Source organism: Scyliorhinus torazame, chromosome 6, assembly GCF_047496885.1.
Source record: "Scyliorhinus torazame isolate Kashiwa2021f chromosome 6, sScyTor2.1, whole genome shotgun sequence".
In the NCBI taxonomy this organism is placed as follows: Eukaryota; Metazoa; Chordata; class Chondrichthyes; order Carcharhiniformes; family Scyliorhinidae; genus Scyliorhinus; species Scyliorhinus torazame.
In genome coordinates, this window is record NC_092712.1 from 223,527,745 (window position 1) to 223,540,559 (window position 12,815).

The 12,815-nt window shown below is 44.4% G+C and overlaps 1 protein-coding gene across 1 annotated transcript in view; it reads left to right on the forward strand.

The window, feature by feature from the left end:
* LOC140425313 (ornithine decarboxylase 1-like) overlaps nucleotides 1-12,815 on the forward strand; it is a 239,110-nt gene that overhangs the window by 196,201 nt on the left and 30,094 nt on the right. Inside the window, exons 7-8 of the mRNA XM_072509467.1 lie at nucleotides 5,673-5,835; nucleotides 7,689-7,798. Coding sequence (XP_072365568.1) covers nucleotides 5,673-5,835; nucleotides 7,689-7,798 — 273 coding nt within the window. The remainder of the gene's footprint in view (nucleotides 1-5,672; nucleotides 5,836-7,688; nucleotides 7,799-12,815) is intronic.

The following is a 12,815-nucleotide window of genomic DNA, read 5'->3' on the forward strand; positions in this document are numbered from 1 at the left end:
TATGGCTTTAAACTAATTACTGGGGAGAAGGGATCATGTGAGAGGGATTGTAGTGTTACAGGCACTAGACCAGATACTGCACCAGAACCGCAATATTTTTTTACTTTTAAGACTGCGCAGAAAGATAAATTTGTTATTGAATGAGAAATAGGGCTTGTTTATTTTTACAATAAAAATGTTTTATAACAAAAGAAAAACAATATTTAAAATTTTAAACTTCAAACCTAACAAGAACAGCTTACATGTATCTCTTAATCCTAACACATGATTTCCCATTAAGCAGCACGTGAAATGAACATACAGCTCTCAACTCCACTTACACAGGAGGCAAAATGATACTTGCGTTACAGAACATATTCCGGCTGGTAGTGAGGCTCTTTCAGACCCCGTCCAAAAGCCTGTCTCTGTTGTAGTTTTTTCACGGCCTCTCCCGATTGTTCTCCAAATCCTTCTACTCCCACCTATTAAAACAGGATTTGTTTGTTTCTCGGAGCTCTGCCCAGCCCCTCAAAGATGGTTCTGTCCAGACATGCCCAGACTTGAACTCACCATCGCTATCTGTACTTATTATTACCCACTCCCGTTTATGGAAAAGAACAGGCCCGTGCTAAGAATATGCAACGAACCTCCAATTTATGGACAAAAGAGGCCATCATTCTTGGTAATGGGCTAATGGCTGGTCAGACAAGAGTGTCCCGGAGGACAATGGATCATGAGTGAATCACCCTGGCTGATCAGGGGTGTTTATTCCCATTAACATATTTAAGTCTGAATGGGACAATGTAGCTCAGACTAGGTGTGGGTATATACCTCTCACTCAGTGCTAGTAGTTTTACCCTCAGGATATTAACCACTAAATTTCCCTGTACATTTTCGATCCAATTTCTTAACATCTCCCAGTCATCACAGTAGTAAAGTAAAGGGAAACAACAAAATAATATAACAGGGCAGCAATTTGAATAATGGTTACCAGAGAGTGACAAGAAAGGACAGAACATACAATTGTAACAGCGCACCAGCAAATACAGAAATTGCGAAAATGGTAAACAAAACTGAGTTTAAGGTCATGTATCTGCATTTTTAACAAAAGGAATGAATTGGTAATACAGATAGAGATAAATGTATATGACCTCGTAGGTATTACAGTGAAAGGTGACCAAGGCTGAAACCTAAATGTTGAAGAGTATTTGACTTTTCGGAAGCCAGGAAAAGGTGGCAGGGTAAATCTGTTTATTAAGGATGGCATTAGTTCAGTACTGAGAGATAACCTTGGCTTGAAAGATCAGGATGTAGAAACAGTTTAGGTAGAGATGAGAAAAAGGAAAGGTAAAAGGTCATTTGTGGGAGTAGTTTATAGGCCCCCTAACAATTGTTACACCTTGATTCATGCGCGGAACTTGGATGTGGTTGCGATAACGGACACTTGGTTAAAAAAGGGACAGGACTGGCAGCTAAATATTCCAGGATATAGGTGTTTTAGGCGAGACGGGATGGAAAGTAAAAGAAGTGGGGGAGTTGCAATACTGTTTAGAGATCGTATTACAGCTGTTCAGAGTGAGGACACCTTGGAAGAATCAAGTAACCAGGTATTGTGGGTAGAACTCAGAAACAGGAAGGGGGCAGTCACTATGATGGGGGTGTATTCCAAGCCTCCCAACAGCCCGCGGGAACATGAAGAACAAATTTGTAAGCAGACTCTGGATAGATGTAGAAATAATAGGGTTGTTGTAGTGGGAGACTGTAATTTTCCTCATATTGACGGAAAATCCCTTCGGGCTAGGGGTCTGGATGGTGAGGAATTTGTTAAGTGTGTCCAGGAAGGTTTTTTTGGAACAGTATGTGGCTAGTCCGACTAGAAAGGGGGCTATACTGGACCTAGTACACGGGAACGAGCCCGGCAGGTCATCAAGGTTGCAGTGGGTGAACATGTGGCGAACAGTGACTGCAATTCCGTAAGCTTTCGGATACTCATGGAAAAAGACGAGTGTTGTCCTAGGGTTAAGGTGCGAAATTGGGGGAAGGCCAGGATTAGGCATCTACAACCAGATTAGGCAGGATTTGAGGCTGTTGTTTGGGAAAGGCTGTTTGAGGGTAAATCCACATTTGGATGTGGGGGTCTTTTAAGGAGCAGTTGATGGGAGTACAGGACAGGCATGCCGATGAAAAGGAAAGGCAGGATTCAGGAACCGTGGATGGCCAGGAAAATGGCGAGTCTAGTCAGAAAAAAAAAGGATGCATACATGAGGTCTCGGCAACTAAAAACAGGTGAAGCACTTGAAGAATACAAGGAAAATAGAAAAGACCTCAAGCTGGGAGTTAGGAGGGCAAAAAGGAGTCACAAAATGTCCTTGGCAGACAGGATTAAGGAGAATGCCGAGGCATTTTATATGTACATTAGGAACACGAGGGTAGCTGGAGAAAAAGTTGGCCCACTCAAGGACAAAGGAGGGAAATTATGCGTAGAACCAAAGGAAGTAGATGAGATCCTTAATGAGTATTTTGCATTGGTATTCACAAAGGAGAGGGACACGTAAATTGATGGTGTCTCAGAGGGATATGTAAATACTTTAGAACAGGACGTTATTACGAGGGAGGAAGCTATGAAGAGAGATTGAATAAACTGGGACTGTTCTCCCGAGAGAGCCAGAGATTGAGGGGTGACCTGATAGAAGTTTATAAAATTATGAGGGGCATAGATAGGGTGAACAGTTGGAGGCTTTTTCCCAGGGCGGAAATGATAATTACAAGGGGGCACAAGTTCAAGGTGAGGAGCGATAGGTTCGGTGGAGATGTGTGGAGGAATTGTTTTGCACAGAGGGTGGTGGTGGCCTGGAATGCACTGACAAGTGAAGTGGTTGAGGAAGATACATTAGCGACCTTTAAGGGTTATCTGGATAGACACATGAACAGACAGGGTATGGAAGGATATATGCAGTTGGTCCAGATAGGACACGTGATCGGCACAGGCTTGGAGGGCCGAAGGGCCTGTTCCTGTGCTGTCCTGTTCTTTGTTCTATCGGACTGAAGCAAACAGCAAGCAATAAAGGAGGCATGTAAGAAAGGTACTCCAACAATCATGGATGACTTTAATTTACATGTAGGCTGGGAAAATCACTCTGGCAAAGGTAGCATTGAAAATTAGTTTGTAGTGTTTTCGAGACAATTTCTTAGAGCAGCATGTTCTAGAACGAACCAGGGAGCAGACTATTCTATACCTGGTAATGTGAAATGAGGCAGGATTAATCAATAACCTCATGGTTAAGGAGCCTCAAGGTGCCAATGATTGCAACATTCTATAATTTCATGTTCAGTTCGAAAGCAAGAAGTGTGGGTCCATGACTTGTTCTCAAGCTAAATGAAGGTAACTATGAGAGTATGAAGGCAGACCTGGCTAAAGTGAACTGGCAAACTAGGTTAAAAGGTAGCACAGTAGAGTTTCAGTGGATATTTGTGAAGATATTTAATGACTCTCATCAAAAGGTTTTTCCCAATGAGAAAAAGAAACTCTTTGAAAAAGATGCATCATCCGTGTCTAAATAAGAACGTTTTTTTAAATAAATTTAGAGTACCCAGTTATTTTTTCCAATTTAGGGGCAATTTAACGTGGCCAATCCACCTAGCCTGCACATCTTTGGGTTGTGGGAGCGATACCCACGCAAGCACAAGGAGAATGTGCAAACTCCACACTGACAGTGACCCAGAGCCAGGATCGAACCTGGGACCTCGGCACGTGAGGCAGCAGTGCTACCCACTGCGCCACCTTGCTGCCCCTAAATAAGAAAGATAAGGATAGTATTAAATTGTACAAATTAAGGATAGTATTACATTGTACACTGTACAAATCTGCAAAGAGGATTAGACATTCTTTAAGAACCAATAAAGCATGACTACAAAGATAATAAAAAGGCAGAAAGCAGAGTATGACAGCAAGCTAGCTAGGAATTTAAAACAGTAAAAGTTTCTCCAAGTATTTTTGTAGAAAAAGAGTAATGAAAGCTAGTATTGGTCCTCTAGAGAGTGAGTTTGAGAATTGATCATAGAAAACAAAGAAATGGCAGAGGTGTTGAACATGTACTTTGTGTCAGCCTTCACGGTAGAAAACTTCCCGAAGATAATTGAAAATCAAGACGTGATAGGGAGGGATGAACTTTTAAAAAATCGCCATCACCAGCGTCTCCCTATTACAAGGACTCTGTAGGTGTCTCCCTATTAGAGGGGTCCCTATGGGGGGTCTCCCTCTTAGAGGGGCCCCTACTAAAGGGCTCCCTGTGAGGCGTCTCCTTATTACAAGGCTCCCTGTGAGGCTCCCTATTACAGGGGTCCCTGTGAGGGGTTTCCCTACTACAGGGGTCCCTGTGAGTGGTCTCCCTATTACAGGGGTCCCTGCGAGTGATCTGCCTATTACAGAGCATCGCGTTCGGGTAGGTGACAATCCCGATTTTCCCCCGCGCCCGATTCTCCAACCCATCGGAGAACACCTTCCGGGCATCCTGGGATGGAGAATCCTGACCATCATCTTACTCTTCAGAACAATATGCAAGGATCAGTGTTGGGTCCGCAGTTGTTCACAATCTACATAGATGATTTGGAGTTGGGGACCAAGTGCAATGTGTCAAAGTTTGCAGACGACACTAAGATGAGTGGTAAAGCAAAAAGTGCAGAGGATACTGGAAGTCTGCAAAAGGATTTGGATAGGTTAGGTGAATGGGCCAGGGTCTGGCAGATGGAATTCAATGTTGCCAAGTGTGAGGCTCTCCATTTTGGGAGGAATAACAGCAGAATGGATTATTATTTAAACTGTAAGATGTTAGAACATGCTGCTGTGCAGAGGGACCTGGGTGTGCTGGTGCACGAGTCGCAAAAAGTTGGTGTGCAGGTGCAACAGGTGATTAAGAAGGCTAATCGAGTTTTGTCTTTCATTGCTAGAGGGATGGAGTTCAAGACTAGGGAGGTTATGCTGCAATTGTATAGGGTGTTGGTGAGGCCAAATCTGGAGTATTGTGTTCAGTTTTGGTCTCCTTACCTGAGAAAGGACATATTGGCACTGAAGGGAGTGCAGAGGAGATTCACTAGGTTGATCCCAGAGTTGAGGGGATTAGATTATGACGAGAGGTTGAGTAGACTGGGACTGTACTCATTGGAGTTTCGAAGGATGCGGGGGGATCTTATTGAAACATATAAAATCATGAAGGGAATAGATAGGATAGATGCGGGCAGGTTGTTTCCACTGGTCGGGGAAAGCAAAACTAGGGGGCATAGCCTCAAAATAAGGGGAAGTAGATTTAGGACCGAGTTTAGGAGGAACTTCTTCACCCAAAAGGTTGTGAATCTCTGGAATTCCTTGCCCAGTGAAGTAGTTGAGGCTCCTTCTGTAAACGTTTTTAAGAAAAAGATAGATACCTTTCTAAAGAATAAAGGGATTCGGGGATATGGTGTACAGGCCCAAGAGTGGAGCTGAGTCCACAAAGATCAGCCATGATCTCATTAAATGGCGGAGCGGCTCGAGGGGCCAGATGGCCTACTCCTGTTCCTAGTTCTTATGTTCTTATGAATGAATATTAACATTAAATGGCATGAGAACATTATTAATCTACTTGCTCTCCAAACTACTTCACTTAAAACTGAAGTGCCATCCACCTGACATCAGCCTCTTATTATTTTACCTGTTTCAGCTAACAGCAGTGATCAATCCTGCATTGGACATTTACTTTCCTGAAGGAAATGGAGTCAAGATAATTGCTGAACCTGGCCGTTATTATGTGACATCATCGTTCACTCTGGCAGTCAATATTATTGCTCGAAGAATTATTACAAATTCTCAATCCAGCTCCAATGGTAATTTTCGGCATCATCAATACGTTCAACAGACAAGTGGCATTTTTAACTAATGTGCCAATATATTGCATGTGGTGTAATAGTATGTGGATTTATTCCAGTGATTAGCAGCGTCGGAGGAGACATAAAGTGGAGGTTGGGATCTAAACACAGGCAATAAGGGAAAAAAATAGTTGCTCCAGTTCGATTGAAGCCATAAGGCCACAAGACATAGGAGCAGAATTAGGCCACTCGGCCCATCGAGTCTGCTCCGCCATTCAATCATGCCTGATATTTTCTCATTCCCATTCTCCTGCCTTCTCCCCATAACCCCTGATCCCCTTATTGATCAAGAACCTATCTATCTCGATCTTAAAGACACTCAGTGAATTGGCCTCCACAGCCTTCTGCGGCAAAGAATTCCACAGATTCACCACCATCTGGCTGAAGAAATTCCTCCTCATCTGTTTTAAAGGATCGTCCCTTTAATCTGAGATGGTGTCCTCTGGTTCTAGTTTTTCCTACAAGTGGAAACATCCTCTCCACATCCACTCTATCCAGGCCTCGCAGTATCTTGTAAGTTTCAGTAAAATCCCCTCTCATCCTTCTAAGCTCCAACGAGTACAGACACAGAGTCCTCAAACGTTCCTCATACGACAAGTTCTTGATTCCAAGGATCATTCTTGTGAACCTCCTCTGGATCCTTTCCAAGGCCAGCACATCCTTCCTTAGATCTGGGGCCCAAAACTGCTCACAATACTCCAAATGGGGTCTGACCAGAGCCTCATACAGCCTCAGAAGTACATCCCTGGTCTTGTATTCTAGCCCTCTTGACATGAATGCTAACATTTGCCTTCTTAACTGCCAACTGAACCTGCACATTAACCTTAAGAGAATCATGAACAAGGACTCCCAAGTCCCTTTGTGCTTCTGCTTTCCGAAGCATTTCCCCATTTAGAAAATAGTCTATGCCCCGATTCCTCCTTCCAAAGTGCATAACCTCACACTTTTCCACATTGTATTTCATTTGACACTTTATTACCCACTTCAAGCCATGACGGTAACTAATGTCTGTAGGTGCAACCCAGGAGTAAAGCTTGCGGTTGTATTCTACATCGCTGATTTCAGGCAGGATCAGTATTAAAAATGATTTTGAGCCCTGAAGGATAATAAATCAGCCGGCCTCTTCATTTCAAAATGTAACATCTAAAAAGAGTTTTTTGTATGTGGATTTCCAAAGTAGAAGGATCAGACTGAGTTCTGATTCTCCCAACAGTGACATAGAATCATAGAATAATACAGCACAGAAGGAGGCCATTCAGACTATTGTGTGTCAATATTTTGAAAGCATTAAATTAGTCTCATTCCACTGCTCTTTCCTTGTAACACTACAATGCTTTCCTTTGCAAGTATTTATCCAATTCTCTTTTGAAAGTGACTATTGAATCTGCTTCCGCCATTTTTTCGGGCATGGCATCCCAGGTGAAAATAGCTAAGTTCACACATTTAAAAAAATCAACTGAGGGCACGAATAGCCATGGGCCGCAAATCATAGCAGCAGAAAGAATCAGTAGAATCAATTTTCCACCTGTACACTCCAGCCTGCACACAGTCCAGATCAGGAAATTGGACGCACATAGCCTATGAAAACAGGTGAGAGACAAAGCATCAACCTGGGTGCACACAAGCAGAAAATTAATTAAAGAAATGGAAAATAATAGAAACTTTCTCTGACTGTGTAACGTAAGGTGGACAAAAGTCAACAAAAAGAGGAGAAAGAAACTCCTTTATATTCATAAACGTTTTAAACACAAGTGAATTTTTTTTATTTCAATTTTTGAATGTTTTAATGAATCTTCAATTCTCTTTTCTAGATGAGGCTGAGAATAACAAGACCATTATGTACTATATAAATGATGGTCTGTATGGCTCCTTCGACAATGTTAGTCAATTCCGTGATCTGTTGAAGCCAATCTTGTATAAAGTAAGGGTTCACAAAAACATATATACAAGTAAATAGTACTACTTTGAGAGGCATGTGTATCTGTAATGTTAGGATCAGCTGAGGAGGAGTGAACTGGCTCACCTTTATTCATCCCCCTTCAACAAAAGCTTTTTAAACATTTATTTTCCCTATATAAGCCTTTTCCAATCCCAATGTATTTACTTTTTTAATACGGAACCAATCAAACCAGATTTTCTTGAGTCAAAAAAATGTTTTATTAATTACTAAACCCAAGAAAAAATAATAAAATATGCAATAACCCACACAGACCTGTTGCTAACTTTTGGTTGGTTCAATTGGCTGTTTTATAACCTTTGCTCTAGAGTCGCCAGGTATCTTTATGATACCGCCACGAGGTTCAAGTTCAAGTAATGATCAAAAACTCAACACACCAATTAGTAAGATTCAAACCAATACACATTTATTGTACACAGTTAATCGCTACTCATGCATAAACTCTACTTTCTAGGCTATTTCTATCACTAACAGGCCTATACTTCGCTTCAGACTTGAACACCAGGTCAGGGGAACAAATGGCCTTTCGTTCGGGTTCTGAAACTGCAGGATTCAAAAGCTGGCATAGACTGGTAGCTACGAGCGCCTATCTCGTAGCGAGCGTTGACTTGAGACTTACTTCTTTGGAGCGGCAGCTGAACAGGTCACTGTCAAGGGTTGCTTTGCGTTGCTGAGTGACCCTGTCAAGAACGACGATTTGAATTGGGGGCTTTGCTTTATAGTCCCCAGGGGCTTCCCGCCTTTCGGGGCAGACCCCGTACCTGGTTTCAAGTGATTGGACTTTGTTCCAATCACTTGGTTCGATTTCTCCAATACTGGAGCTGTTCCCTGATCGTTGGGCGATCTTTAAGTGTCCGTTAACCTCTTTTGTGTTGACTCCTGCTGGCGCCGAGGAGTCTGGCTTGGCTTTGTTTACCTCAAATGTTTCGATTGTTCCCGGGGATCGCTCATTACGATGTAGATGGCTGCTACATTACTATGCAGATGGCTGCTTGTATCGATGCTGTCTGGGTTTCTGCAGAATCTAACACACAGTAACTTGCACCTGCTAGTTTTTGCCTGTGTTGGCTGAACTTCCCTTCAGTCTTTGCGGTTCTCCATTTTAAGTCGGGAAGTGGCCAACTCAGGTGGCTACACTCCCTCCTTGTGATCCTAACGTGAAGCGTGAAGGATCACATAACTGCGTTGTCTTCATTCCCTGACCCGGCGAGCACTCTTCTATGGCTTTTACACTGACCATAACTATGCAAGAAAAATTTTAATTAATATTCTAAGTGGCTCTATGTCAAAACAGGGACATGCATTACAAAATAAGAAAAACGGTACCTCTAACTGTCCTTAATAAACTACACTCACTCAAACATTCAATCATACTAACTTCTTAAACACAAAATCATGACAACATTATTCACATTTTTCCTGGCTTGGCAGTCAAGCTCAGGATTGTACAATCGCTCATGAAACACATTTCTTTATTCACAAAAAAGAACGCAAACAAATGTTCATGATTATAGATCGTGGGGGTCGGGGATCTGGTCATAACTGAAAATAGGGGATCTTATCCTATATGCCAGGGTGCGAGTGCGGTAGGCTCTCCTTCTCCATTTTCTCAGACGAATAGTCTGCACGATGCAGCAGAGTATCGTCAATACTCGTAGGGATTCTATTAAGCAGGACAGGGAGTACTAGGTTATAAACCTGTCACACCAGGATGGTGTGGTGTCGCTTGTGACTGGGCTCTGGGTACTGTGGGGAAGTGAATCATTAACGGCTGGGGGGGGGGGGGGTTGGGGTCAGGGGGTTCGCGTTCGCGTGCAACCAAATGTTCATTAGGGTGATGAGCAACACGGAGGATGTCCTCATGGTTCTTCTTTCTCTTCTCTTCTCTTCTGTTCCTGGAGCTTCTGGAGTTCTGTGGGATCAAGCATAGTGTCTGTCACTACCTTGTTTTAATATCTCGTATGATAGCATGTCTGTCCTTTAGTGCCAATTACTCCGTTTATAATTGGTCTCTTTGTGTGACTCCCTCATTTTTTCCCCCCAAAACCGAATTTCAGGACAAGACACACTTACAAATACTGAACCAGTGCGAGCCGTCTCGCAGGCTGTGCGATTTACCATCCAAATGTTTGAGGATGTAAATAGCATAGGAATGGCAACCGAAGGGTCACCTGAAACAAAACAAAACTTTTTGAACGGAAATTGCCGAAATGAGGTGCGTATGGGCCACGACAGGTAAGATTTGGATGGAATCCCCGGGTAGGACGGTGACCAATGCCGTGTGTGCTCTACCCGAGCATAGCTGACCAGAGGGGGGTTCCCAGGCAGGGCGGGTCCCAATGCCGTTTCTCCACAGCCTGAGCAACCGACAAGAACGGGCAAGAAATGTAGTCATCGTGGGGGGTTACCGTATTGGTTCTTCCTTCGAACCAGAAGGGCAGGTACGAACGGGGGTGTGGCAAGCTCTCAGAGGTTTGTGCTGATGCGCGTGCTGACAAGTTCTCAGAGGTTTTGGCCGAAAAATAAGGCGTGGGGCCGTGGAATTTTTTTCCTCCGATCTTACAAACAACATTAAACAATACCACAACAAACAACATAAAACATGCTGCAGGTTCCATCAGAAAGGACACCGTTTTCTCCCAAGCGGTTCCTTTTTAAAACATCATCTGGACACCTCAGTTATCGGTTGCGAACAGGGTCGCAAAGGGGTTCTCGTTTTGGGAGTCAGACTCAAAGTCGTCATCTTCTCCCGGATGCCAAACTCTCAAGTGTATCAGGGCGGATCGGGCTGCATGGTATGATTTGGGATCCCTCTCGTCATTCCGGATGAGTCTGTATGCGTTATCGCGGTGCCAAAAGGTGGTGTCTAGGTCTGTGGGGACGGAGTCGGGGTCATAATCGTAGGTCGGTGGTCTTTGCTGGGGTTTATTGAGGAACGTGATGAGGAAGGGATCACTTGAACCGTGGTCAGATTCGCTGGGTGTGGGTCCTGTTGCCTGGGGATAGTAGGGAGGCATGCTGTGGCTGTTGTCTGAGTCACAGTCGCTGTCGCTACTGCTGAAATCTGTGGGCGTTCCGGGGCGGGGTGTATAGCTCGGGGGTGGAGTCGAGGTTGTGTCCGTGGCTGGGCTGGGCGTGTTGGGGGAGGGTAGGGTTACGTTGGCTGTGGGCGGGGCGCAGTCTGCTGCGTCGAGCATGACGTGGTGTGCATGGTTACACTGTGTTCCATATGCCTTCAGCTGGTTGATATGGAACCACGCAGTCTTTCCATTGGGGTACTTTATTTTGTAGACGGAAGGGTTTACTTTGTCCGCAATGGAGTACGGACCTGAATATTTAGGTGACAGGAATCTGCTGGGGTTGTATACAGAGAGCATGACTTGCTGTCCTACACTGAACTCAGTCGCATGCACTGTCTTATCGAAACAGGCCTTGCTCTGTTTCTTTCTTGCACCCAATTTCACTGCGGCTGCTAGCTGAGCCGTTTTAACATTCTCCACTAATTGTTCTGCTGCTTTCTCGTGTGTGAGGGCCGTCACTTCGGGGCTGGTCAAATCTAATCCGATTAAAAATTCTGTGCCTTTCATGGGGCGTCCGGTCATGAGAATGTGTGGGGTGTAACCTGTGGCTGTAGAAACCGTATTTCTCAAAAACATCAGCGCAAAGGGGAGGACTGAGTCCCAAGTGGTGTTGTTTTGCTGGACCATTTTCCTAAGGGTAGCTTTTAGGGTCCGATTCATGCGCTCCACGACACGACTTGACTGGGGTGGTATGCAATGTGGAATTTTTGGGTAATGCCAAATATCATGAGGACGTTCTTCATGACACGTCCCGTAAAATGGGAACCTTGGTCGGATTCAATGCTGCGGGGGAGTCCCCATCTCGTAAAGATGTGGTGGGTCAAAAGCTTGGCTGTGGTCTTTGCCATGTTCGTTCTGGATGGGAATGCTTCTACCCATTTTGTAAACGTGTCTATCACCACGAGTACATATTTATAACCATTCCTGCAAGGAGGCAATGGTCCTATAAAATCAATCTGGAGGTTAGTCCAGGGGCCATTAACGGGTCGGGTGTGACTAAGCTGAGCCTTTTTGGCATATCTGTCCGGATTGTTCTGGGCACAGATAAGGCAATTCTCAACGTAGTGAGTTACATCTTCTTTCAAACTCAGCCACCAACAGAGCTGCCTGAGGTGGGCTGTTGTGGGATCAATTCCCTGATGTCCACGACCGTCATGGAATAAACAAATCAGTTGATTCCTGTCCTGTTCAGGAACCACATAAAGGGTGTCTTTTAACACCACACCGTCATGTGTGGTCAGTGTATTCTTAAACCTATCAAAAGGTGCTGGGAATCTTCCTTTCAAAATCTCCGAGATTGCTATCCTGCTTCTGGACCTGCACTAAATCCTCGATATTAGTCTGTGAGACCTGAACTGCATTCACTGATGCGCTTTTGGGGGGTGTCCAAAAATATCCGTGCCTGGAACCTGCTTTTGCCAATGCGTCGACCTTTACATTTCCAGGAGGGGAGGAACGATGGTGACTGCGAACTTTGATGATTCCAAAGGTCCTGTTCTGTGCTCGTTCTAAAATGTGGTGGAGTAATGGGGCTGAGGGAACGGGTTTTCCGTCTGCGGAAACAAATCCTCTTGCTTTCCACTAGGAACTCTGTAAGGCTGTTGCAGACATAGAGGCTGTCCGAATATATGTCTGCTGTGCTGGGGAAGGAATCTGGGTGTTCCACTATGTATGCAATGGCCGCAGGTTCTGCTGCCTGTGCGCCTAAGTGTCCTGGAAGTTTTATTGCTATTTCCTCTAGGGCGCGTCCCTGCGCGTCCTTGACATAAATGTCGCACCCTGTTATGCGCTTCCCTTCTAATACTGTGGAAGAACCATCCACATATATCCTAATGGGGTCGCAGGTGTCTGTGCGCTTGGGCTCTGGGTTGAACTACCTATCTTTCTGGGGGGTGTTTTAG